This window comes from Solenopsis invicta, chromosome 15 (assembly GCF_016802725.1).
Source record: "Solenopsis invicta isolate M01_SB chromosome 15, UNIL_Sinv_3.0, whole genome shotgun sequence".
Classification (NCBI taxonomy): Eukaryota; Metazoa; Arthropoda; class Insecta; order Hymenoptera; family Formicidae; genus Solenopsis; species Solenopsis invicta.
Genome location: NC_052678.1, coordinates 3034160 through 3061427, shown reverse-complemented (window position 1 = coordinate 3061427; position 27268 = coordinate 3034160). Strand labels below are relative to the sequence as shown.

Here is a 27268-nt window from a genome sequence, read left to right as displayed (position 1 = left end):
GTTTTTTTTTTCGAGGAGCACATTTGGTGTCTATTTTACTTTTTTTAAGAGTAATTTTGTTCAAATAAAATTATAGAAAATTTGGAAAAATTATAAAATTTTTACGAAAATTTAGAAAAGTTAAATGAAAAATTTTTATCACAGTGATCCCATAAATTAAAAAAACTAAACTTATCTCTATAATTAAAATCCTTCTTGGAGTACTTTGCGTGCTAGCGCGTACAAAAGCGTCGTCGAGGAGAGTTTCCGTTTCCCAGACGACGGGGAGCACCGCGGGATCACAACAATCGACCGAGCCGAATCGAGTTGAACAGTGGACGACGACGCTGTTGCAAGGATGGCGTTCGTCGAGCAACCGTCGCTCGGGCGGGAAATCGCGGTGCCGGCCAGGTTGCCGATGATCCTGAAACAGTTCTGCAAAGCCGCGATACGTACGCAGCCTTATGATCTGCTCAAGTGGTCTGGTTCATACTTCCGCGCGTTAGCCGATGGCGAGGAGCCGCCAGTCAAGTCGCGGCTTGAGTATCCACCACCGAGCACGACCTCCGGCTTGACCCTAGGCTTCCTCAGGGTACTGTTGCGGCAATTTGGAAGTACGGCAATAATTCGTAAATACAGAAAACTACGAATGTAACTGTTATATAACATAGATCGTAAAACCGTTACATTTACGTATATGTTATATAATAGTTACATCTGTGTTTGTTGAGGAGATAGAAGTTGATCTCAATCTCAAGGTTTTCCTGTTACGGTAATCCTTTCCAGATTACAACAAGACACTACCGGTCGAGATAATCTCGCGTCACTGGGACTGCCTTTGCCTGGATCGCAGAGACCTCGACACGATCCTCACAATCGGGGAATTCCGTCGCACCTGCCAGGTGAAGAAGTTCCTCGCCATAGCGGTGGGCCTGCTCGGTGCCAATCTTACTGAGACGATGATCATGGTCTGTCAGTTATTCAGCCACGAGCCAGACGGTGGATCTGCGATGATCCCACTCACATTGTTTATAGAAATATACGAGTAAGTTCGACGTAGTGATGCTAGAGTCATTTTCTAGCTCTTCCTATCCAACAAAAAAGAATTGAAATGGATAGAAATAAATTCTTCGACATTTTCGAATTCGCGCTTCAGATTCTTCGAATATATTTGAAGCCAAAAGTAATATGATATGGATATGAATCTATTTGAATTCAAAAGAATGAACAGCTCATTTCGTATTTCAATTCGTTGAAATCCAAAAATAACATAATGGGAACATGAATACATTCGAATTCAAAATGATGAATAGCGTATTTCGTATTTCAATCAATTTGAATTCATTTGAATTTAAAAATACTCCGGAACTCTAAAGCGTAAGCTCGAATAAATTAAAATGAATTATTAAATTCAATTCGTTTGAATTTATTTTCGTTCACTTCAGAAGCTATCATAGAATAGCGTTCATTGATTACGATCCCAGTAAACAAAAATGAATTAAAATTGATTGAAAATTTTAATCCATTTGAATCCATTTAAATGTGTATTTTACATAGAAAATAGTTGGAAATGGATTAAACTTCGTAAAAATGAATACATTTCTATTCGATAATATGAATAGAGCTGTGAATGCTTCTGAAGGGCTAAAATAGATCCAATAATTTCAAAAAATGATACATATTTTGAAATAAAAACTTTTTTCAAATGGATTGAAACAACACATTTCTTATTCACAATTTTAAATTGATCGAGTAGTATTCATGATTCATTTTTAAATAAAAACTTTTTTTAGATTCAATTGGATTGAAAAAACTGCACTTTCAGAATTTTGCCTTAAACAGTATTCATGATTTAATTTTTTTTTTAAACTGAATTTATTTCCGAATTGAAAGTTACGGAAAATGTACTTCATATTCAATTCTTATAGATACAAAACCATTGAGTTTTGAAATAGATTCAGATTTTAAGAAGTATGTATTCGCGAACATTAAAATGATTCTTTTTCAATCCATTTTCCTTTACTGCGACTTGATTGACTAATTTCTGAAACAAATAGATACTTAGCGGGACTCGCATGCGACGACAAAGAGAAAGATACAATGGATCAAGACACAACGGAGCGCACCGCGTGCAAAGAGAGTTCTGTCGATCGTACCTGCTCCATAAATAGTCAAGACACTGACGTGGATATTAATTTAGATTCGGAATTGATATCTAAGGATGAGGTTGATCTATCGAAAAGTATGTTTCTTAAGCAGGTCGCGCTCGTCGAGAGCTTTAAATTCAAATAAATTCCTCTTTTTACAGCCGATTTGTCGATGGAGCCGATGGAGAACAGTTCACTTGAAAGAGAAACTACTAATTATAAAGAAAGCGAATCTTTGAGTCAAAAAGACGATAGCAAAAATACGATCGGTAAAAAATTCTGTGGGGTGAAAGACTCCAACAGCGATGGAAGTTTATCTTCTGGAGTAAAAAAGCATATGAAAATTATGTGCTGTCCAAATGTGCCAGGTAAACAAGCATTCCTTTATATCTTAACCGTTTGAGTGTTAAAGGTGGTCGTAAAAATTTGTACAAAAATTGCGGCACGTTTGCGTCTCTCCTTTAACATGCCAAGGATGTACCTGAAAATCTACTTTTTTATCTATATTTAATAAATTGAAAAAAAAAACACTTTGAGCTTCCCGAATCAGGTTCATTAAAATGATGATAGAAGCTAATCATTATCACTATGTTTATTGCCTTTTGATGTGAAATTTCAACAAAAATATTGCAAAATATTGGGATTTTAACTATGGCCGCCTCAATAAGGATATTCCACGTCTATGTTCATACTACACACTGATATTTGAAAGTGTAGTATGAACATAGACGTGGAATATCCTTATTGAGGCGACCAGTTAAAATCCTAATTGCAACATTGTCGCAGCAATAGTCAAACGTTCGTCTTTAGAAATATTTCATAATATACTTGAAACATTGTTGCAGCATTGCTGAAGTAATATTACAAACAAATCTTAGCGATACCTTTGCAATATTGCTGCAAGTTTCTGTGTTGTATGAGAAGTGAGAAGCGCGATCGCGCCGCATGTTGTTCAAACAGTTAATAATTATCCACTGATTTGTTCATTGAAGTCTAAAATTGAAACGTAGGTATAGGATCTCGTTTATCGGCCGAACGAGTTGCAAACGTAACGGCGTGGATGCTCGAATGCGCAAGGTTGCAAGAGGGTATGGTTGGACCGCGAAATATCCGACACACGAACTGTCCACCTTTACATGAACGATCGACGTCAAAGTTGCGATAGCGCATCGTTATTTAATAATGAATACAAAGAACGCCGTCATGAAACATGTATTAATAACTCGTAGGACTAAGAGCTTCGACTTTCAGACACAAGTATTATTTGCATATCTTTGATTCAATATTCTATTATACATATAATCGATTCTTTTATTAAAATGTAATTACAAAAAAGCGTTTATTGTATCACAGGAATATCATTATCTAATTTTAGAAAGTGTCGAATCAAAATAATTCTTAAGGAACAGATCTTTTGTAACGAATTTTCTGAAACTTAATTTATAACTTATAAATTTCTGCTTTCATAAATTATAAGTTATAATTTAATTTATAAATGAATTATAAATTAAATTGTAATTTATAAATTATATATATATATATATATATATATATATATATATATATATATATATATATATGATAAATTATAGTTCATATTAAATTCTTTAATTATAGTTCAAATTAAATTATAAGCTATCACTTAATTTAAAATTTATGACTTCGATAATTACCATTATTAGTTCCATCATATAACTCTATGCTGATTTCGATTATGGATGATTCACACAAGAAACGTAGATAATTCTCGAGTTCTGCACATCCTACGCATGTGATGGTAGAGTACGTGATAGAACGTAAACGTAAGGAGCAACGCTAGAAGGCACAGTAATAAATTTCTAGCTTTTGCACGATTCGCTCTCCATTCGAGAAGTTCGTGTAAGTGGGAGAAACGATTTCGATATTGCGACGGCAATTCGAAGGTGCTTCGCAGCGGATACAACGAACGATAAAAATCGTTTAACAAAGCGCGAACAATCTCGTTTTCCGAATGTCGAATTGGATCCATGTCATCGTTCAAACAAATGAACTTCCTGAAAGCGTGTTAATACACATGTAAATCGTTCCTATATGTATCTAAGAGAAATAGAAAAATATATATAATATGTAGATGTAATATAATAACATACTTGGGATCCCTCCTAATTTCATCCAGCAATTGTACCGTTAGAGAAACATTGCTGGTCAACATCTCGAAAATTTCATTTTTGCCGGCTTTTATAATCTCATGCGGATATCGGCTACTTGTGCCGAATTTTGATTGCAGTCTTCTAAAAACTGATTCGCAGTTCAGTATCAATTCTTTAGAAACTACCGGCTGTGAAAAACAAAAATGATTGCAATTTTTTAATCCGTTATTGCATCGAGTATTATTATCGAACACAAAATGCCAATATACTTACGAGAGTAGAGTCCAGATATCTTTCTCCTGGTGGAACGTCAACGATCTCCGGTAGATTTAGACGATGCGAACAATTTATTATCTCATTTTCGAATTCCATGACTAGATTGTAATCAAGCGGCAACGGATATAATCGGGACAAGAGCGTCCTTATTTCCCTGTCCGACCAAGTCCTAGAAAAAACATCGATTTGTAACTTTAGTCACTACATTCAGAGAAAAATTCATAGTGGTAGGAATTAGAAAAGTGACAATACAAATTTTATATGTAGAATTAATATAACATAGTTGAATAAATTATTTTATATTTATTGCACCTAAAGTTTTAATATCACTATGGCAACAATATTTGTGCAAATGTTTATAGTGAAATAACACTTCAACTACAATTACACAATTAAATAGACTTTACTGTAAATACGATCAATTTTTTCATCATCTATATTTACATTACAATTTTTCTATAATTCATTCAATTATTTTACTACAAATGGCTAATATTACTCTATTATCTTAGTTCATATAATTTATTATTGTTTTTATTGCAACTTTGTAATACAATAGTTAAGGTGCTATTTGTTCACAAATTTATAATTGCTGACACAATTTTTTCTTTAAGCATACAATTTAGCATTTATGGGTACATTGCATGTTATTCTTACCGTGATTTATCAGTATCAAACATATCAAACATCTCCTCGATGAGTACACTTCGTTTTTCACTGGATAAAAAGTAGAAGTAAGAAAATGCGAATTGCATGTCCTCGGGATCTCTCATTTTGTGACTAGAGGTTTTCTTAAATTCAAACTCGAACTTTTCTTGCATGCTATTCACGATCCACTTGTCTATCAAATGCGGCATGTGCGCTGGCACTCTCCTCCGTTCGAGGCCGTAAGCAGTGTTATATATTTTGTTAACGTATAGCAAAGACTCCGCGTAAGTGTCCAATCCTCGTGCATTACGTTTCCATTGATTGGGATATGCGATCTTATCGAACTTAACAGAATTGTTCGATTGTGCCGCATTCATGATATTGCGGTAACGTTTCAAAAGTTTGATACGATATGCAGTTTTGTTCGAGGTGTTTATGTGTGACAATTTGGAGTATGCAGGTTTTACAAAATCCTTTGCAAATTTATAATCTTCACCGTCAAATTTTATACTTTGTGCTTGTAATTTCCTAAAACTGCTATTTCCAAGATTGCTAATTGTACGGATTGGCTTAGAAATAGTACTGAGATTATACGTATATAATGTTTGAACTGTGGATATTAGCGCGTCCTTTCGTGATGGACGAACGATGTTTTTCTTGCGCAAGATGCTTAATAGTTTGAGGTCGTCGTAATTGTTTTCATGATAATCGTGCAGGTACTTATATGGATAATCGTCTTCTCCTTCCATTACCTCGCTATCTATAGGGACATCAGTCGTTTGACAGTCTCCGCCTATACAATTATCATCAAAACACTCAATATGTTTTTCAGACATTATATAAAAAAAACATATATTCGCGTGTAGGGTCATTGCCCCAGTCGCTGAACAATTACTAATAATTGCCTATAAAAAATATTGAAATAATATAAAAAAATATAGCTAAGTATAATATAATAATATAAATAATATAAAATATAATTACATAAAAATATTAAATAATAAATATTAAATAATAAATATTAAAATAATAAGCCTTAAGATTAAGAATAAAATTATAGAGGTGTACGAATACTTCAAATTCAAATCAAATTGAATGACAATGAATTAAATTCGTTTTTGAAACTGAAAGATTGAAATTAAAATAGTTCGAAAATTAAAGACCGCTAAATAACTCAAATCATCAATAAATTCAATTATCGCTTATTTTGAATGTTTCATTTATTCTTCGGAGCAACAAATTTTGTATCAGCGTATACCAATTCTCATGTCAACTCATTTATAGATTTTTAAAACTTTTTTACCGTTTCTAAATCTTATTAAAAAATTTGTGTACACGATGGACAATCATGTTCATAAAATTATTTTAATATTTCATGGGTTTGCATCATGATTTTATAAACCAAAAGTTGAAAAATGACTTCTAACGAAGTGCATTGGCATATTACTTCAATAGTAAATGTAATTTGTACGATATCCAATGCATTTATTAGTATAAATACTCTACTTATTGTATAATAATTATTATAAATTTTTGTTTAATTATTTTTTCTAATTATTTTCTAAAATTCTTGTAATTAATTTTCTTGTTTATAAAAGAATCTACTACGTCATTGAAAATATTTTATTACGTTTAAATTGGCATATAATGTAAATTCGAAAAAATTTGATTCGAATTCAATTCGTATTTGAATCAGAGATTCGATTTGACATGAAAATTTCATATTTGATTCAGTTCAACTCTACTTCACAAATGCTTGATTCACCTCTAATAAATTTTAAATTGATATTTTTTCGATCTAATTTTCATATAGATTTGATTATATTATTTAAAATATCATTTTTTACATAAAAATATAATCATATTAAAATTGATTTTACTTCATTGACTGGTGTGATGACCCTATGATTTTAAAAAAATTTAGTCACCATCAAATTCGCACAATGTTGTGTTACAAGCGTGATCGCACGATCCGTCGCCGACCCACGCCCATGGACAGATCTCGGAACAGTCAGGAACCCACCACGCCAGGTACACCTTTTGTCCATTTGCTTGAGTTATGAAATCCTCTGGCCACACTTCGGTACCTAACATTACGTCGTCATTAAAATATAAAAATTTGTCAGAAACACCAGGTATCCTGGAAGAATAAAGATATTAGTTGTGTGTCAAAAAACGGCGCCGTTATTATACATAATAGGGATACTGTGTCAATCAATGAACAAATAAAAACAATTTAATATAATTATATCAGGGTATTTACACAAATTCTGTAAAAAATTCCTCGATTTTCTTCAAAAATTTTACTACAGATAAGATTAGAAAATTTTTTAAAGCAAGAAGAGATATATTTCTTAAACGATCGTTTACTGGCAATTGTTCAACGATTGGTGGCAGTGACCCTATATATTTCATATTTCCAAGCACCTATGAATATGACTTTCAATAGCAGGACTAGAAAAAGTTGGCAAATCACTTTTATTCAGAAAGATATCTTCGTGAGTGACAAGAGTCATCCGAGGATTATCCATATCAAGCCAACTCGGTATTTGGCCGTTGGTAACGATGTAAACGTGCCTCACCCAAGGCGCATACATCTCCAACGATCGCAACGAGTAGCGCAACTCGTCTTTGTCACTGAATCTCGAGGCGGCGGCACCGAGATCCACAACAGGGACGTGCCTCTGGAGGCTTTCTAAGAACACTGGATCGGATCCGTTTACCCATGTATAAACTACGTCTATGGGTACGTGTTGGCACAATTTCTTTTGAAAGGATTTTCCCAGAATATTGTCGTTGAAGGAGTGAAAAACCGCCTCGTACTTTTCTTTGCTCCATATCAACCATACCTAGAAATGTAAAATTGTGTTAGATTTAATATAACAATTACTTATGATAAAATTACTGTAAAATGGTAATTTATTGTTAATTTTGGTTAAATTCATTGTGCTTGACAGTTTTACATGCAAATAAACTATAATTATTTTCCGCACTAATTCATAAGACATAATATTTTTATATATTCTTATCAACTGTACTTTCTAATTGATGAAACCAGTTTTCTGTAACTCTTCATCTCTAATGATGAGACTTTGCAACCATTACTATTATGAATGATGGTCACACAATCAATTTTGTTTCTGACAATGAATCACACAATAAACAAGAATTAGAGAACATGTAGACTGAAATTTTTTTACATAATTCTTAATTTTTATTTGCATTTTAAAAGTTGTTTATTTTATTATTTAAAGTTATTCTATATTTTTGTTAAATATTCCTACAGTACAGTACAATTACAGAAAGTTTATTTCGTTTTCTATATACAATACTGTAAATTTGAGTGTTTTTGATTTTTTTATTTCATGTATTCAAATTTTTCAATTACCACAGGTATCACTAAAACATTAAGGTAATAAAGATGTCATAAGTCTGTAAGTATAATGATGTAAAAAATATGAATTAAAAGATTATACTGTATCTTTTCGCTTTTGTTTTGAAAATTCTAATAACAAAATTTTATTTGAAGTTTTATTAATTACTACATAATTAGTTTCCTAATTACTATAATATGCTATATGTAACATAAATATACAGCATTAAAATATTTTATGGATAATAAAAAATAAATAAAATGTTTTACTAATATTAAAGATTAAATGCTGCTTTTAAGCTTTGTATAAAAAATTTTTATTTCTAAAATTTCTAAATTTTTAAATTACCATGTGACCAGCTTTTCAAAATATTACCGAGTAATTTATCATAATTTACTTACAATTAGTATGGTTGAGTTCCAATAAACATATCAGTACTAAAAATCTATAGTTTACATTAGATATACTGTAGATTTTCAGTACTGGCAACGAATTTTTGAACACAGCCCAAGTTATTGTCAAATTAGGCCATTTTTATTTCTAATCACTGTACAACAAGATATCAACGGAAATTGTACAAATATTCTCAGAAAACAAAACCTGTCAAAAGAATGTATTGCAAACATTTGTTGCACATTATACTAGTAGAAATCTTTCAATAGTCAAGCATCTATTGTTATTCTAATATCTTTAGAGATATATCAGAAAATGAGCAGACGATATCATGCTCTATTCCTGCTGCATTTCTGTTGTTACATTAGCTGGCAAATTAATGCATGGCAAAAACTAAGCTTGAAGAGGACACAGTAAATAGGAATCTTCTCTTCAGTCATGATTCATGATCGAATTTGCTGGCGAATTGTTGGCATACTGCCAAGCATTTTGCTATCTGTGTTTCAACATATTCAAAATGTTGTCAGTAACATATATGTTGAACAAGACATTTCAATCAGAAAACCAGTGGTTTAGAATACTTAAACTTTCCTTTGTTGTTACATGGCCGTATTTATAAGAGACGTGCAATAAAGAGAATAAATGCTGTTCTAACCTCTCCAAAGTGCACAATGCCGATGAATATGCAAGTAAACGCCACCAATATTACGAGCAATGAGTATTTATATGAAAGCAAGTCGTAACACCGTCGTTGTATCAATTTCCATGTGCTCATTATATTGATAAAGACGTTAGATGCAATTAGCATCGCTACATTTGATCGATGGGGGAGAACGTGCAACCCAACACACTGTTGCACATCACGGCCATCATGGGCACTGATGGGCACTGTAGGTCAACGTTGAGAACTTATAAATAAACAAATAGTGTTGCGTTCAGATAATTTAAAATTATCTAAATAAATATAAGATAAATGACATGTAAATGTAGCTTAGATTAAAGATGATTTAATTTTAATTTATCTAGATTAAAGAATCATATATAATTTATCGAGATAATTTTTAGATAAAATCATTATAACTGAGCAAAATAATTTATAATATGAAAACAATACGTAACAAAATATATCTTTATCATCTAGCTTCGACTCTAATTTAATAGGTACAAAGAAATTTAAAATAAATAGCTAAATAATTCATACATAAATATCACATGAAATGTATCATTTACTAAGTTTTTTTTTAGAATACATGGGTGTTTGAATTAAGATAACATATTATACAACATAATACTTCATACTTTTTAGAAGAAATTAAGATTTTGTGGCTAGTCTAAAAATGGATGAGATACAACTACAATTCTATATTTGATTATAATCTTAATGTATCAGTCCAGAAATTATTGTAAGGAGTTCGTAGATTGTTTGAATGTTGAGGTTCAACGTTAGTTAGATTTAGCAATGTTGTTTCCTTAAACACACGTTTATATTTTTCGTTCCATGGGTCAGCTGGTAATTCCACATTCATTATAGTGGATATTTGAAATTGATCATCAAACACTTTCATTGAATGGCTATATTGTGTCTGCAAGATTAAGACAATTGAGTTTGAGTAGAAAAGTTCAAATGGCATTAAATGAATGTAGCAATACATATTTTCCATTAAAAAAATTATTAGATGATTAAAACATGATGAATATATTCACATGAATAAAAGATTCAGCAATAGGAAACTGTTGAAGCATTAAAGAACCAATTAGAAAATCATTAAAGCTAATGTGCAACAATTAATTCTTTTGTTTCTAATAAGAATAAAAAAGATGTGTAATAAATGCATACGTACCACTTCCAATCCGTTCAAGAAATCGAAAAATCCCTTTGAATATTCGCACTTACTTCTAATCTTCTCAATTTCTACATATTTAGTCTCTTCGAAGTTTATATCTGGAAATACAACTCGGAAATGAGTGTCTTGTCTTTCATTCTCTTTTCCTCTCATACGTATCATATATCTGGTGTTACAACGGCCTGCTAGTGTCGTTTCCTTTGCTTCGAATTGATCGTCCCAAAATCTAGACGATTCTCTTAAATTCAGTTCGTTACCCATGTTAAATTGACTAGCAATCTCTTTAATAATATCTCTTTTATCACAAGCTCTAGACACCAATATTTTTTCTACACCAGTGTTATTAAACTTAATTCGAAACCAGTCTTTGTTATTTTCGTCGGGAATTATCTCTCTTGCGATATAAGTTGGCTCATTGAGAGTTATGTATTTTAAGAACGACTCATACATGATATCACGTAAAACACAGGTAACGTACACGTTCTGTGCGGACAAACGACATACGATTGTAGCAGTAAGTTGTATAATATGAAGAGGCTCCCTGAATACTGTAGTGGTTTTATTCAGTTTGAAGGTATAGTCTGGATTAAAATGACTTTGTGAAATGTTTGGATTGAACAACTCGACCGCTAAAAAAAATAAAGAAAACATTTGGTCAGGTACAATGTTGAAATATCTCATCATTTACTGTAATAATTTATAAAAATTAATCTTTCTAATTGATCTTTCAAAGTTGTATCATGTCCAATTTTGGATTAGCTACAGGATCTTAATTTTTCTCCAATAATTTGTTGGCTGATTTTTTGATCAGTTAACTTACCTACGAAGAACGGGAGAAGAGCAGCGCTCACCATCTTGAAGCAACGTATCTTCTGACACGTCTACTAATGTTATTCCTTCGCTTGGGAGCTCTTTTATTATATCAAAATACGCTCATCCTCTTTGCGAAATATTGTTTCGACTTGCTTGCTATTAGAAGTACACTTCAATTCGACCGCTGAATCTCGTCTCTCTAACGTAAACAATAGGCTTAGTGATAATATATAACATGTATAGGATGTATCTTATTTTTCTAATTGAAATAAAGATTTTATTTTTGTTTAGTTTATTTTAATATTCTCATCAAAAGAGTTTTTAAAAATAAAATAAGTGGGTCTTATTCGGTTCGGATACCTTATTTATAACATGATAAATAATCTAACCCAGACCCCCTATCTTAAATAAAATTTGTATTTATGCTTTTTTCTAGCAACTTAGATACGATAATTAAATATATTATATTTAATTTGTCTCAAATAGTGATACAGACAGTACATGCTGTTCTAAAAAAAGAAATCATCAAAATTTCATAAAAAAATTATATATTGTTACTTTTTAAAATAAATTACAAATAACGGTAATTATGAGTAAAACGTAGCTCTTAAAACGAGTTACTTTTCACAAACAGTAATGATAATGATGGTTACTTTTATAAGGTAATATTCGCAACTTTGATAATGAAGAAGACTTTCGTTTTTGTTACTTTTTATTAGAACATATTTTCTTAGTTTTATAATGATTTCAAGGATTTTGGAAGATGTGTGCATTTCAACTATTAAAGCATGCTACATAGACTATTAATTAAACTATTATTTATTAATAACATACTTTAAAGTCTTTATAACGTACGTCCTCGAATAAATGAAACAATCAGGTGTTAATTATAAATATGGCTTATGTAATTACAAGTCTTGTACAAGTTTGAAACATGATAACAGTATACAATATACACATTAATGTATATAAAAACATAGTTATGACATTGCTTAATAAAACGTATTCCATTAGTTTATCTATGCTTACTTATGACACGCAAAGAAAGTAATTTAAGTACTCGCTTGACACGCGTTAAATATTCTTGAGAATAAAAAAATCATGATGTCGATCCCACATTTTGCGCATGAATAGTTTCTTTTTATTCAACAATAATTTGTCTACTAACGTAATACGTATTTTTGTTACAAGTCACAAATAAAAATGAAAAAGTAGCAAATATGTATAAACTACATATTACGAAAGACACTTCTCTTTTTAAAAAAAAAAGTTGTACATTAATGTTCTACATAGAAATCAAACCACAAATATATACATATATGCGAATATATTGATATTTATTCACCATAATATAAATATAACGTATGTCACGGTACTTTTCAAGAGAATTTGCTTAGTCCCTGGACTATTTTGTCAGCGTAATAAATTCACTATAACTCAAGACGTTTGTTTCAATTTTATAAAAGAATTCTCTGAGAATTCCTAGATTTTCCAGAAGTTTTATTTCAGGTAAAATTACAGAATTTTTTAATGCAGCTTTGAAACAGAATTATTTTAGATGCGCTTTTCAATCCTTAATCATACAATCATAAAAAAACCATTTAAATTTTAAATATTAAATTTGACAAAATATTAAGAAAAAATAACATAAACTAAATCGTATACAACGATCTGTTCGCAATACACGGATCTAATTCACTAAAAATATAGAATTCAAAAAGTTAAATAAAAAGTTAAAAAAAATAAAGTTGAACACATCACATTAATTTAGAATAATATATTGTCTTCTATTGCCATTGATTTTTTTATAAAAATTTTTAATTCACATAAGAATGTTTCTAAATGCACATGAGTGTGTATACCACATTTATTACTAATCGATTATTGATATTAAAAAAAAAAATGATTAAAAAATTTTGCCAGAAAGAGAGAGAGAGAGAGAGAGAGAGAGAGAGAGACAGAGAGAGAAAGAAAGAAAAAGAGAAATCGCCATTTATTAAACGTTCTGGGACTACTACGTCCCCTCAAGCGTTGAACTTCTATACGAAGTTTTTCACAGTATTTGATACAATTAAGTCTAAAAATGCTTAGGAGTATACAAAATAGACATAATATGCAAGTATCATTCATTTCTGCATAAAAGATGTAAGACCATTTGAATGTGTCGAGGGAAGGCGCGAGACGCAATTCGGCAAGGAAGCTATTCCACAATTCTACGGCGAAGCACTCAAAAGAATTCCCATAAAATACAATGCGACACTGCAGCATAACTAAAGAGTTGTTAGATGTCCTCGTATCCCGCAAAGACCAATCACCCCTGCCCACAAATTTGGAAAAGATGTTATTTTGGATTTTATTTGTGCAGGAGAAAAAGGGCCAGACAGACAATAAAATCCAAACTTATAGCTTTTATTTTCAGCCACTCTAATCTCTTGTAAAAGGAAGTGATTTGCTCATGTCTCATCTGAAAGATGAACCAAACACAGGAGTTCAAGGATCTTTATTGATGAAGATTATGCCCACCAGAGATGTCAATGAGAGCAATTACAACAATAATCGAATAGGAGAAGCAATCAAAGTCGAAACAAGCCGTTGTCTCAGAAGAGGCAGTAATAAATGTTTACAGAGTTTAAGTTGGTGGAGTGATGTATACGATTTGGCTGACGTTTTAAAGACTTGTTGCTCCCAGGAGAGATGAGCTGCCAGGTATTGCACAGTATCACTAAAAGGAATTACTGAATCGTTGATTTGGATCCGAAGCAACACATCTCAGTTCATTCCGCTGATGAATCTGGAGATACCCATGGCCTTCGTCTTGCTAGGATTAAGAGCGAGCTTGTTGGCGGTTGCCCAATTGGTTATTCTGTTAATGTCTTCATTCACAAGATGGATTGCTTCAGGGAGATACTTAGGTTCCGTGCACAAATAAATGAGCAAATCGTCCGCATAAAAATTATAGTTGTGATGCAATGGTATTGAGTTAAAATCCTTCAAGTAGAGAACGAAAAGAAGAGATCCGAGGACAGAATCTTGTGATACCTCGGATCTGACTGCTCTTTTCGCTGACGTCTCCCTTCGTCTCCGTTTCGCTGACGAGTTATAGGGTCGCACAGAACCTGCCTTGTGTCTATCAAGTAGGAACAAAGTCAATCAAAGGGTATGCCTTAAATTAGAATCCTAGAATTGACTTTATTTTCCTTCAAAGTTTGAGTCCAGCTCGATTTAGTTCGATTGAGTCTTTCATCTTCTGCAAATCTACAGACAGAGTTTTTATATGAACACCGTTATTCTTTGCAAGTGTTAAGCTTTTAACTCTCCAGTTGAAATCGGATGGTTTTATCGCTTTCTGCAGAGCTTCTCTTGTATCCTTCGACGAAACGAGTGTTACCACCGAGTTGTCGTTTGGAACAACAATGATGTTCGTGGTCCTTGAGACGCCTGAAGATAAGCCACCCGCAGCACATCCGGAGTCTGCCACAGACGCATACTGCACCCGTGAGATTCCCTGGCATCTGCGAGACAGAACATCCGCATTTACCAACAGCGCTATGCCTCCGACAGAACGTCTTTCACAATGATGCTAATATCAGCGTTAAAGGACTATGCGCTGGAATCTAAGAGACCTAAATAAGCTGTAGATAACTCAACAGACGTCTCCCTACATACTCGAAGGGCCGCCTCAATTTGAGATTTTAGTCAATTTGAGACTTTAGATTTACTTGCGGAAAGTAATTTAGAGACACAGTCGCAGTGATCATTTGTAGATCACCTTAGAGCATTTACCCTTGACACATTCAAGACAAATTCCTTGTCGAACAAAGCCGACAAATTGGAGGCAGAGGAGGGTCCTCCGGTCGAGTCTTTCACGTCCGTTTGTGTTATCATGGTCATGATTCCGATCAGCCGAGTGGGGTAAAGTTGTCGTCTGTCCCATCCTCGCAGAAAAAATCAACCATCGCGAAAGAGATAGAGCAACACAAAGAAAATTTAAAAATAAAATTTCAAACATTTCTCTGAATATTAATAAAATTCTATGAAAATCCATGATTTTCAAGGGTAAGAAAAAAATTCCCTAAAAATTTTAGATTATTTCGATTTTCCTTGATAAATACCCTAAAACTGTAATCAGCTCTTGTTACAATTTGTTACAATTGCTCTATCATAATTATCTATCTATAATTCCTCATTCAGTTTCACAAAAAGATAAATGGTAATTATTTTTTACATGAAAATCTAAAAAATATTCTGCTTTTTCCTTCTCATTACGAACAAATTTATCCGTTCTTAAGAATGATATAAATATAATTTATTAATTTAATCATGTTTATTATAATATCTCTGAATTAGCATAAATAATTTTGTTCTGATATTGATAATAAGGCAATAGTATAGGTCCTCTGTTTTTTTGAATATATCAGTTTAGAATATATTATTTTTGATTCAGTCTTCGCAAGTAACGTTATATTTAAAAGCTTTAATTTTTTCGTATTATATTATTCTTTATTACTTTAATTCGCATATGCGCATATGCGCGTAACATGATGAGCTCGATATGTTTGTGGGCGCTTGGGAATTTACCTTAATATTTTAACATCATAAGAGTTCGCAATAAACTAGATACAAACATATTTGTTGATTATTTGGTAAGGAATTCAGACCTTCATTTTCTTGACGTACCATCAAAAATATTTTGCATCTAATCGCTCACAATATTACTATTCTTTAATGAAGCAATAATGACAACATGAATACTCTATTGGCAGAAGAGATGTTTCGATGCAAATTTACAAAGAAGCATTTGCAAGTCCTTGTCTCTAACTCTATCACTTGACGGACTTTGAATACATTGATTATACGGTTGAAAACGGACACGTAGTTTTTTACGTGTTGCTTATACGATTAGGAAGTCGAAACAGCTCTGCAAAGTTAATTTAATATTGTAAAGTATGCATAAAGAAATGTTTCTTAAATGAAAGTTATACTGTATTTATAGCACCCTGCGTTCAATATATTTCTCAAAATACTTTCCCTCCTGTTATAATATTGAATTTAATTAGTGTATTAGTACTTGACAAGGTTTTCAGATTTTAATCTCTGCATCCAATATATTTTTCAAAACAATTTTCCTCCCGTTATAGTATTGAATTTAGTTAGTGTATTAGTACTTGACAAGGTTTTCAAGTTTTAATCTTTGAAGCGTGAATCTCACGTCTTCTTGTAATATTTCCTTTCACAGTACTTGTGTGGTATTTCATGGATCGTGCGGATCGCGATTCAGATTCAGAGACTCTCGATGACATCACCGACCGGCGCACTTGATCATTCCTAATAACGCGAATCCAATACTGAGTATTTTGGTGCACTCGTGCATCCAGTACAACCTGTAATACATGAATACGATCAATTTATTTCTTATTCTTCATGACAATTTTTCTCAGAATTTTTTATATATGTGAATTATGAAATATTCAAAGTATGTATAAAAAATATGAGACATTTTAAAATTCTGAGAAAAATTGTATAAACCTAGTAAAAATTTTTCTTGGATTTTTTATTTATTTTTCTGAATTTTTATGTAAATTTAAAATTATGCAGAATTTTTGTATAATTTTATAACTTTTTAGAAAATTTTTTATTTTTTATACAAATTTAAAAATATTTTAGAATATCTATCTTTTAAAAAAAAGGCTGTGATTATATTCAATCTTTCTAGTGGAAGGGCAGAAGATATTCTATAAATTAGTTGGGAATGAGGTAATTATTTAATAAAATTAGAAGACTTACTTCGCTAATCGTCTTCGAGCGTTATTTAACGAGTCCAAACTGTCTTTCAGGATGTACTTCCGGATTCCCAACATGTACTGATGTAAATACATATCCCAATCCATATTTTTAATATTCATGTCGAAGCTTTTGCAGCTTTCCTGCGTGCTTACAAATTTCACTAGTTTTGTCATGTTATCCGTATAAAACTTCCATTCATTCGTCGCGAAGAATTCCCCGGTTTTGGCGGCGCGTTCGAACCGCTTGGTAAGCTTCAACATTCTAGAAGGAAATGACGTACCGTATTTATTGTTACAAATAAAATTGTCGTATGATCAAGTCGACTTACATGGGTTCGCAGCCTTGGACTCTTAATATAAGATCTACGATGAATGCAGGTAAAAAGTGTAATGTAGCCGAAATAATAGTGTGAATAAATTTGTTTGTCCTAAATGTGAAACCTGGATACCACATCACATATTTCGATGGAGCTTCTATAGCGTGTTTTCTGACAAGATATCCAAATTCACCCCATCTAATAAGAAATATATATACATTTACATAATGTCTGTTGTTATCTACATAAAATTATTTCGATAATTATCTAACTGGAGAAATAGTTTTATCTTATCTTTATCTAAATTATTAGAACATATGTGTATATTATTTATATATCTTTATCGTACTTAAAAAGAGTGTTGCTTTTTTCAATTTACCTAAGTTAATATGAACAACAAGTACAAAGTATTCTTCTTAGTTTCTATTTTCAAGTTACTAGCTTATTCTAATAACAGAATTTTTTTGAACTAATGATAAAAAACTATAAGTGGTTCGAAAACTATTACAAGGAACTTTGTCAGTCGTTATAATGTTATATATTTTCGTCATATTATTCGTATAAAATTTTCATTTATTCTCCAAAAAATTCTTCTGTTTTTTAATATATTTTCTATACTCTTCAACTTTGATTTTTATTTGCTTATAAATGCAAATAAGAGAGAAACATTTTTTTGTCAAATTGAATGATTTGAAAAATTCTTGTTTTTGAGAAATAAGAAACATTTTGTGTCAAATTGAATGATTTGAATAATTCTTGTTTTTGAGAAAGACTTATAAGTACAAATATAAATCTATTTTTATTATTTTTATATCGTAAAATATTTTGGTTCAACGATATTATCTTAAAATAATCTAAATAATACAATATATAATTTTTTAATCTTTCATCTAAATAAATTTAGAATTAAATCATTTTTATCTCAACTAAGATTTATAAATAATTTATCTGTCCTTTATCTAAATAATTTTAACTTATCTAAACGCAACGTTGCTCGTATGTTCTGGTGAATAAATGCTCATAATATTTTTAAAAATATTTCATATTTTAAATTTGTGAAAATTTCTGAAAAAATACCTTAAGCTTCTTCTCCTCTACATGCTTTTCAAGTTATAAATAGAATATGCATTTATTCATTTAATTGCTTTATATTATGTTTATTACTGCATACTCACGTAATAGGATGCACTGTGCTGCTAGTACAATTATAAATCTTTATTGTGTCGGTACGTTGCACAAAATTATGCCAAGATGCGCAGATTAACGTATTGACCACAAAATCGACAGGTACAATGTCTACTATTAAATTTGCGTCACACACGATACTTCTAACAGTACCTCTACTAATCTCCGTCATTATACCTGTCAAACAATAAAATACATGGTACATGTATGATAATATTAATGTAAAATAAAAGTATTTTAATTTGTGACCCAATCAGCAAAATTTTAAAAAGATTTTTTTTAGAAAACATTTTCAAAAGTATTAAAAATAATGAATTAAGTTTCCTTCTTTTCATTAAAAAAATCGCTTATTTTAATGTTTAAGAACAGTTAAAATGCGTTTTTTTAACAATACTTAAATGTTTTCTAATATTAGTATTATCTTTACGATTCCCCTTTCTTAATTCCGTGATTACTTTTCTGAATCAATTTAAAAGCTGTGTTTGAAACCAAAAATAATGGCGTATAATTCAAAAGATTTAGAAATTATATGTAAAATCAAACAAGAAACATTATTTCAGCACTAAGATCTAGCTATAGACTTGTCCATAGGTTTGTCAATTATTTGTGTTTATCACAGAGCGGTGGATGTACTTTACTTTTATTTCAAATAATTTATCGAAATTAAAACCTTGAACGCTACGCAGACGCGCACAAATCTTATTGATTATTTATTTAGGACGCTAATAATGTTTATTATTTCAATTTTATTTTTGTTACAATAATTTTATCTCAATCTTATGATTAAAAATGCGTTTTTTTTTTAACAAAGAAAAATATTGCCTATCTCTTTAAATAAAAATTTAATTTTATTTACTCTATTTTGTAGTTTGCTACACGTCTTTCTTACTTGTCAAAATAAAACACGACCTTTATATCTGGCTTTCAATACTTTTAACAAATAAACTCGAATTTAGTTAACTATGATCGTACCTGTAATACCACAAGCGTTGTCTATCCACCCTGGAAAAGGTTCTTGGTTTGCGGCACAGACTATACTTGGCCGTACAATTGCAATTGGTAAACCTCTTCCTTTAGTCATTACGATCTGCTCCGCTAAGCCTTTAGTTAACGTATATGTATTCGGATGATCGCCGATTAATCTTTTCTCTATTATTCCTAACGTTTCGTCGTCCAAGTTTTCGCACATATCGACCACCGTATGCGGCTTGACCTCCGTACTGTAACATTAGCAGTATATAAATTAAGCACACTTTAGATAATCTATAATCTATATAATATAATATAATATATCGCATCACCCAGTAAAAAGAAATGAATTGAAAATTTGTAATCCATTTTAATTCCTTTGAATACATTTTAGATTAAAATACAACAATTAAATCATTTCAATCCTATGCCATGAATTAAAATGGATTAGATGAGTCGCAAAAACTCTTCTTAGATTAAAAAAATAAAAATTACTTTATTTCAATCCCGTTTCATGAATTAAAATGAATTATATGACACGTATAATTTTTTGGATTAAAAAAAAATAAAAATCCCATAATTTCAATCTCACTTTATGAATTAAAATGGTTTCAAAGATTTTTGAACTTTAATTAGATAGAAATGGATTCGTATAGTCGTGTGCCGAATCCAAATTTTCGATTTCTCCATTTCTATCCATTTTAAATATTTTGAATTCATTTCCGTTTGCTGGACAGAAATCAGAACAAAATTATAAAATAAATTATTATAGACAATTTAAAGTGAGCTCTCAAATGGTTTCTAAAATTTTTTTGCATCAAAAAATAACCTAGGTCGCTTAAAATGCAAATCACATTATATTTTTTCACATTCGTGTATTACATGAAAAATATAATTTGATCGCAATTTGAATATCGTGTCGAAGAGAGATTGCGGACAAGAAATAGCCGTTTTACTGAATGCACTTATAGCTCAGTCATTAGGTTCCCTTTCGTTCCGCTTATCGGACACGACGTTCTTGAAGAAAAACGCTTCGATCGTATCCACGACCCCTATATTTTCATTCTTAACATTGTAATGCATGTAAACGGACGTGTCTGTCGATATCTACATGATACTCTCACCTTATTTTATGTGTGAAGAACAAGTATGAATAATAATTTAACACGTTATTAATCGAAAGCTTGATATAATAAGCTTTTTGCCGCCAGCGCTTTTTAACCCGCTATCGATTAGAACTACATTGACTGTGCGAACATTTAACATTAACGAACGTTTTGTTATTCTTGTTATTCTGCTATTTTTCAATTATTTCAAGTATTTCGTGCATTCGAGTTATTTTATATATTTTATAATAAAAAATGTTAACTCAACTAAATTTTTCAACGTGATACATTTTTTCCAGTTCAATTATTTATTATATACATTTAATTTAAATACATAAAATATTTGAACTACAATTCAAGTATTTATATATTTAATTAGTCAAATTAACAACGTTCTTTTTTAGTGCATTAATGCAATGTGGAACGCTTTGCGATGAAATAATTTTATCTCGAAGATGTGTCTCCAAGATAAAAATATTCGTATCATACCATCCGTATAAGTGTCACACGCAACTAGGGGAAACTTACATGTAAATCGATTCCTCAATCTCCCGTCGATCAGCATTACTGTACGCCGTACTGACATGGATAACGCTAATCAGGTTTGTCATGCGCCTGCACAAGTCCAACATACGATCGGTGCCCATCGTGTTCAGATTAACGGCGATTTTCAGCGGCTCGTTGAAACGCACGGTGGCCGCGCTATGAAATACAATATTGACACTCTGTAAAAGCATATCCCTGTCTGCGGGCTGGAGTCCCAGTTCCGGCATGCCCACGTCGCCTTTCACGGGGAAGACCTTGTTCAAGGTGCCCGGAAACTCTGATCGTATCCTGTCGAAAACCTGTCACAGAAGAGACATCATTTCTTTCTGTTTTGTTTCGTGAAGAAATGTGCAAAAATATAGAAAAAAATTTACATAAATTATGAATCATGTTATATTACAAAATACATGTAATATATTATATATATAATTATAATTTTATTGATTTTCACATATGAGGAATAGCATTTGGAATAACTTTTTTGTTTGAATATGTTTAAAAATCGATCTTATTTAAACTTGAAAATTATTTCGTGAAGAGGCAACGGCGAAAGAAACGAGACACAGTAAAAGAAAATAAAAATAATTTATTAAAATAAGTTATGAATATTAATTCTCAAAATATAAATAATTATAATATGATTAAAGTTCTGTTAAAGAATAATGGCTAAAAAAGAAAAAAAAGAAAAAAAACAGGAAAACGTAACTAATTCAAATGTAATGCCCGAACGCTTGAAAATTAAAATAAAGACTGAGAGAGAGACTTCCTCACTTGTGAAAGAAAGAGATAGAGCGATCCGATCAATTGCACGTAACAAGAGATGAATGTATGCGCTTAAGAAAGAGAGAGAGAGGTAAGTGTATTAACCAGAGAAAGAGAGAGAGATAGAGAGCGAGCGAGTGACCGAGAAAAAGGAAAAAAGAGAAGATAAAGAATTCGTCACTCAACTTTACGGGCGGTCCGAGATTTTGTTACCTGAGCAATGAAGCCTGACCTACTAAACTATATGTTGCTAAAGCAACGAGAACGTTCTAATAACGAGAGTGTAAAATGCTTCTATTTCCGCGATCTTAAGATGTATGGTTCTGGAATCAGCAATTTGTGTGTCTATAAGATCCGGATGATCGTTAGACGAGCGTTGTCTGACAGGACAGCAGGTGTCTATAAGATCCGGATGATCTTTAGACGAACGTTTCCCGAAGGAATAGCAAGTGTCTTTAAGAAGCGGAAGAACTGAAGACGAATGAGAAAGATGGCGAAAGGTGTTTGTCGGACCCTGGTTGGTGGTTCGCAAACGAACGACTGACCTGGTTAGAGAATTAGAACAATTCTTTCTTGATCTTACTGCGAGAGGTTTCGTAAATGGTTGAGATTTGCCACCTTCTCTACTGTCGTCTGAGGATCTCTGATTCCCTTTGACTGTAACTTTCGTACACAATAAAAATTTCACCGTAGAGAAATATTCGGATGCGTTCCGCCAGCCATGAAAGTCATCGAGAGAGAGAGAGAGCGATTTTTGTGACGGCATGAGTCGCTAACCGAAAATTACCCCCACTCGCATCGAGGAAACCGAAGCGTCTCCTTCGGCGTTAATATATTGCCTTTTACCATGGTGGAAGGGATAGCATGTTATACTTCCACCATGCCTTTTACCGATGCAGCATCGAAGCGCTCCTTTTTTAAACAGAATAAGAGGGTGAAAAAGGTCAATATAAAACAATAATTAAATTATATATGAAAAAATAATTTTTGCAGGACTATTTTAAATCATTACTTTAAATAAATAATTTTAACGTAAAATAAATATTAAATCAATATGTGTTTTATGAAATTAATATGTATATTAATGATTGAATAAATGTAAAAAAATATTTTCTTTAAATCAATATTTCACATAAATAAGTAATGTAAAATAAATATTAAATTAATGGTGAATATATGACAAATAAGTATTTTTAAATTTATTGCAAATAAATTATTAATGCATAATTATATAAATTAAATATAATAATAAATTAGATATTACACCGTGTAAATAATAAATAAAAAAAAAGTACCACTTTTTCATCGAAGTGGATCTTGGTGCTTAATAATATTTTCACATCAATTATTAAATGTATTTTTCAGTTTTCTAAACTGCATACTGATATAACCGTTGTCGGTTTTACAACGCAATCGTAAACTGAAGGTAGAAATAATATTTCAAATTAATGAGCGTTAAATTTAGTAACGATGTTATAAGCATCTTAAAAAAGTGTAAAAAAATTGTGAAAAATGTTGCTGATAAATATTAAATAAACGTTAAATATTTTTTTCTAAATCATTACTTTAAATAAATAAATCAATATTAAAACAAATATTTAATAACAATTTAATAAAAGTTATTTTTGCAAATAAATTGTGCAATATATATATATAAAATTAAAAAATTTTTTTCAAATAAATTGTGCAATATATATATATAAAATTACACAGAATATTTTATTAACATTACAGAAGCGTCGAAAATATTGCTGCAACATTGCTGGAATATTTTGTGCTGTATGGATACTCAAATGTAATGATCGATCTGACATTAATATAATTTAAGACAATCATAAGAACGACGACAATAGCGACCTTTCGTCGTACATTTCGATGACAACTTGACACTTAAGACATAAGCGCGCCTTTAAATATTTAAGGGGTCTACGTGAGGTTGTACAGAATCGATATTACATTAATTTAACAAATGCGTAATGCCATTACGTCCATAAGAAATCTGGAGCAAATGCGGTAAAATTAAATTTAAAGAGGACTAGGAACAAAGTAAGCTTCTACGTCTAGGATTTTTCCGTATGTTAGTCCACAAGTTGTATAGAACATGGAGTTATTTAAAACAAACATTTTTAACAATGAAATAATTATTTTTAAATTTTCCATAGTCTGTAATAAAATTTTTAATAAATTTTGAAGAGTGACAAAGAAATAAAATATTATGACACGGACTAAACATAAAAATTCGTTTGTTTTAAACGAGTTTAAGTCTTGTGCAGTTGTCAATATATGAATATACGTTATATTTGTTCAACTTCCGACGATGACAGACGCGAAAAATATATTCTTGTTCAGATAGCGGACAAAATTTGTTTATGAATATCATTAAATGCGATGTAGAACACGTATATGTATACGAACGGGATCATTCAGCAGCTCCTCGAAACGTTGCTCGATGGATTTGTTTCTTTTCGGACGGATCAGAACGAAAATTGCGGCCACGGGACACGAGCGCAGCAGCTTTTCCAGAAGGGCTTTCCCTAAGAAGCCCGTAGCGCCGGTTAAAAGGATCACCGTCCCGGCGAAGAATGCGTCGATCGTACTTCCTCTCGAGTGAGCCTCATCGTGTGCGCGTTCCGAATTGGTTTGTGCGTTCGTCATACCCATTTTGGTGTCAATTTCAAGCTCTACACAACTGTAAAAATTCATTGATAAATTAGCGTATTATCACTATAACGTTTTTAAAAGCATAAAAATCATTTTTTCACCACTTGAAATGTATTGTTAGATTAAATAAAAAGTTCATAAAGGGGGAGATTGTGATATTTAATGATCTTTTTTATTTTTATTTTTAGAGTTTTTTTCAGTTATCGGTTTTTGAAATTCAAATGTTGCTCGCGAATAGCGAGTGTTTGTATAATTTAAGTAAAAATTTACAGCTGTGTCACACACACACACACACACACACACACACACACACACACACACACACACACTGTTGCAAATGCAGTTCTATCCAATTATATGCAGTTATTTATTAAATTCTTAAGAAACTTGTTCTACTAATTTTTTCTCTGTGTTTAGTATTTTATTTTTAATTTAGTTTCGCGTAAAAGGGGGGAAAGGACATTGTATTTTTCTAATAAATAATTAAATTAAGTATAAAAGAGATTTTAAGTCCAAAATATTGAAAAGGGATTATTATACTTGCGAATGCTATAGAAAGAAAGTACAGGAATGTTGAATGCACTGGATAATATCCTGTAAAAACTTCTTAGCAGATTAAGAAAAAGTATGTTAACGCAAATAAGATGGGAAGTGAAAAGTAGCTTTCTTAAAAAGGACTAAAGCCACGCACAAACGTAGTGTCATTTAAATTTTAAGTAAATTAGTTATTTAAATTAGAAATGAATGACGTCTGAAGTTATGTAATTAATTGTAAGTTGTCAACTGTAAAATTTTCCATACTACAATGTCCTCTTTCGCGTAGCTACACGGGAAAAAAATCTAATATTGTATTAACAACTTTAGACAACATCTAATTGAAAATATTCTTGAATTGTTAATTCAATAATAGTATTAATGGAACAAATAACATTTTATTCGAACAAGAGTACTTATTTCAATAATGATTAATAATTAGATTTAAGAGCAGGAAGAGAATATTGAAAATAAAATTTGCACGACACTTTCGTGCGCCACATAATCATTATTTATATGTATTCCGGGCGAGAGACGCGACATTTAACAGCTTTAGATAACCTCTAATTGAAAATAATCTTGTTAATTCAATAACAGTATTAATGGAACAAGTAACATTTTATTCGAACAAGAATATGACGTACTTATTTCAATAATGATTAATGATTAGATTTATTTAAGACAAGGATGAACAGAGGAAGTAAAATTTGCACGACACTTTCGTGCGCACTTAATCATTATTTATACGTATGTGTTTCGGGCGAGACGCGACATTTAAAAAAAATGAACAAAATTATAATTTACGTGACACTTCTTGTGCACGTGCAAGTATTATTCATGCATTAATTATGGTGCTTGTATCCTTGACCCGAGACATCGTAAGTTCTAGCACATATCTCGAATCGATATAGCCGTGGTGACGGTCATCAACCGACGTCGGAAAAAGCTTCTTATTAATATTTCACGCGCGAATATAGTTTCGTGGCTATAGCTGCGAGCCACGTTATGTATGTCGTTCGTAAGCCTACTTTACTCGATGTGACGTCACTTTACGAAGCTTTACCCCTGGCTGGGTATCGGTAATAAGAGAATATGATGTTATTTTTAAAAAATTTCCAATGACTGTAATAAAAATCACGTAGTTTATTTCAATTTCCGGTCTGCGATAAAAGTCGCCCATAAAAGACATAGGTCTCCTAAAGCGACACTCTTATTTCTCGAAAACTAAACATTGCGCTTTATTAATAATAATAATAATTAAAGAAGTAAAATATCCATAATTCATAGTATACGTGCCTTTCTTCTGTATAAAATCTACTAAAAATAAATTCTTTAAAAGCAAGAATAAAATTGTATACGATTTCCTTTTGCAAATTGCATAGTGTAAACAATAGTGAGTAGATATATTGTTCATTAGATCATTTTATATGCTTGATACGTACTAAAAAACTTATACAATTTATATTTTTTTACTTTCTTATTTTTTCGCAATGCGATTTTAAACATAAAATCGGGACAGCATTGATACACTTGCCGGTAAGACAGACTATAAGATAGTAAAAATCATATAGGAACAACAAATATAGCATTAGAAGATTTATATATTAAGTAATTTAATTTAATCTTTATATGTTGTCGCGCTATACGTTGTGTCTTACGAAACAGCATAAGGTATTTGTATAAATCGACAAAAATGTTTTACATCGAAGTGAAATGCTTCTCTTTCTGAAAAATTGAAATCTTTTATCAATATGCAAGGCCTCCTTGTTTTTTTTTTGTCCGAAATGGAATCTTTCACATTT

General features: G+C 31.3%; 4 protein-coding genes across 11 annotated transcripts in view; 1 reads left to right on the top strand and 3 right to left on the bottom strand.

Moving 5' to 3' along the window:
* The first annotated feature begins 122 nt into the window (after positions 1-122).
* On the top strand, positions 123-3461 carry LOC105200651 (ropporin-1-like protein). Of its 2 annotated transcripts, none has more exons than XM_039457923.1 (5): positions 123-593; positions 766-1024; positions 2037-2221; positions 2288-2494; positions 3119-3281. In XM_039457923.1, the coding sequence occupies exons 1-5, from the start codon at positions 338-340 to the stop codon at positions 3121-3123; spliced, it is 912 nt and encodes a 303-aa protein (XP_039313857.1). In that variant the 5' UTR covers positions 123-337; the 3' UTR covers positions 3124-3281. The 2 variants fall into 2 exon arrangements, with proteins under 2 accessions (XP_039313857.1, XP_011166595.2); XM_011168293.3 differs by having other exon boundaries at positions 126-593; positions 3137-3461.
* Positions 937-10004, bottom strand: LOC105200650 (N-acetylglucosamine-1-phosphotransferase subunits alpha/beta). Of its 3 annotated transcripts, none has more exons than XR_850985.3 (8): positions 9602-10004; positions 7607-8028; positions 7108-7319; positions 5189-5972; positions 4529-4700; positions 4256-4443; positions 3800-4159; positions 937-1067 (listed from the first exon to the last, which is right to left on the bottom strand). XR_850985.3 is itself a non-coding variant. In XM_011168291.3 (7 exons), exons 1-7 carry the CDS (start codon positions 9752-9754, stop codon positions 3850-3852), a joined length of 2241 nt encoding a protein of 746 aa, XP_011166593.1. In that variant the 5' UTR covers positions 9755-10004; the 3' UTR covers positions 3660-3849. The 3 variants fall into 3 exon arrangements, 1 of the variants encoding a protein (XP_011166593.1); XR_003268937.2 differs by lacking the exon at positions 937-1067 and adding an exon at positions 3400-3560; XM_011168291.3 differs by lacking the exon at positions 937-1067 and having other exon boundaries at positions 3660-4159.
* A 148-nt stretch (positions 10005-10152) lies between these two features.
* LOC105200652 lies at positions 10153-11986 on the bottom strand. Of its 2 annotated transcripts, XM_011168294.3 has the most exons (3): positions 11611-11986; positions 10788-11419; positions 10153-10529 (listed from the first exon to the last, which is right to left on the bottom strand). In XM_011168294.3, exons 1-3 carry the CDS (start codon positions 11642-11644, stop codon positions 10317-10319), a joined length of 879 nt encoding a protein of 292 aa, XP_011166596.1. In that variant the 5' UTR covers positions 11645-11986; the 3' UTR covers positions 10153-10316. The 2 variants fall into 2 exon arrangements, with proteins under 2 accessions (XP_011166596.1, XP_039313858.1); XM_039457924.1 differs by having other exon boundaries at positions 10788-11986.
* Positions 11987-12486: 500 nt separating this feature from the next.
* Positions 12487-27268, bottom strand: part of LOC105200655 (putative fatty acyl-CoA reductase CG5065) — a 104725-nt gene continuing 89943 nt past the window's right edge. For all 4 annotated transcript variants that reach the window (XM_011168298.3, XM_011168301.3, XM_011168302.3 and 1 more), the window contains 7 exons: positions 24687-24960; positions 21492-21808; positions 19861-20108; positions 18879-19065; positions 17716-17901; positions 17388-17648; positions 12487-16984 (listed from right to left, as the gene is read on the bottom strand). In XM_011168298.3, coding sequence (XP_011166600.1) covers positions 16903-16984; positions 17388-17648; positions 17716-17901; positions 18879-19065; positions 19861-20108; positions 21492-21808; positions 24687-24932 — 1527 coding nt within the window. In that variant the 5' untranslated portion in view covers positions 24933-24960 and the 3' untranslated portion in view covers positions 12487-16902. The remainder of the gene's footprint in view (positions 16985-17387; positions 17649-17715; positions 17902-18878; positions 19066-19860; positions 20109-21491; positions 21809-24686; positions 24961-27268) is intronic.

Excerpts from the sequence above, each read along its gene's own strand:
- LOC105200650 (XM_011168291.3), bottom strand. The coding sequence starts at position 9,754 with ATGCTAATTGCATCTAACGTCTTTATCAATATAATGAGCACATGGAAA. Across the intron at positions 8,029-9,601 it reads GCATTGTGCACTTTGGAGAG|GTATGGTTGATATGGAGCAA; the intron begins GTTAGAACAGCA and ends TTACATTTCTAG. Across the intron at positions 5,973-7,107 it reads AACATTGTGCGAATTTGATG|GCGGAGACTGTCAAACGACT; the intron begins GTGACTAAATTT and ends ATAATTGTATAG.
- LOC105200651 (XM_011168293.3), top strand. The coding sequence starts at position 338 with ATGGCGTTCGTCGAGCAACCGTCGCTCGGGCGGGAAATCGCGGTGCCG. Across the intron at positions 594-765 it reads ACTGTTGCGGCAATTTGGAA|ATTACAACAAGACACTACCG; the intron begins GTACGGCAATAA and ends AATCCTTTCCAG. Across the intron at positions 2,222-2,287 it reads TGAGGTTGATCTATCGAAAA|CCGATTTGTCGATGGAGCCG; the intron begins GTATGTTTCTTA and ends CTCTTTTTACAG.
- LOC105200652 (XM_039457924.1), bottom strand. The coding sequence starts at position 11,474 with ATGATGAGATATTTCAACATTGTACCTGACCAAATGTTTTCTTTATTT. Across the intron at positions 10,530-10,787 it reads TCTTGAACGGATTGGAAGTG|ACACAATATAGCCATTCAAT; the intron begins GTACGTATGCAT and ends TTAATCTTGCAG.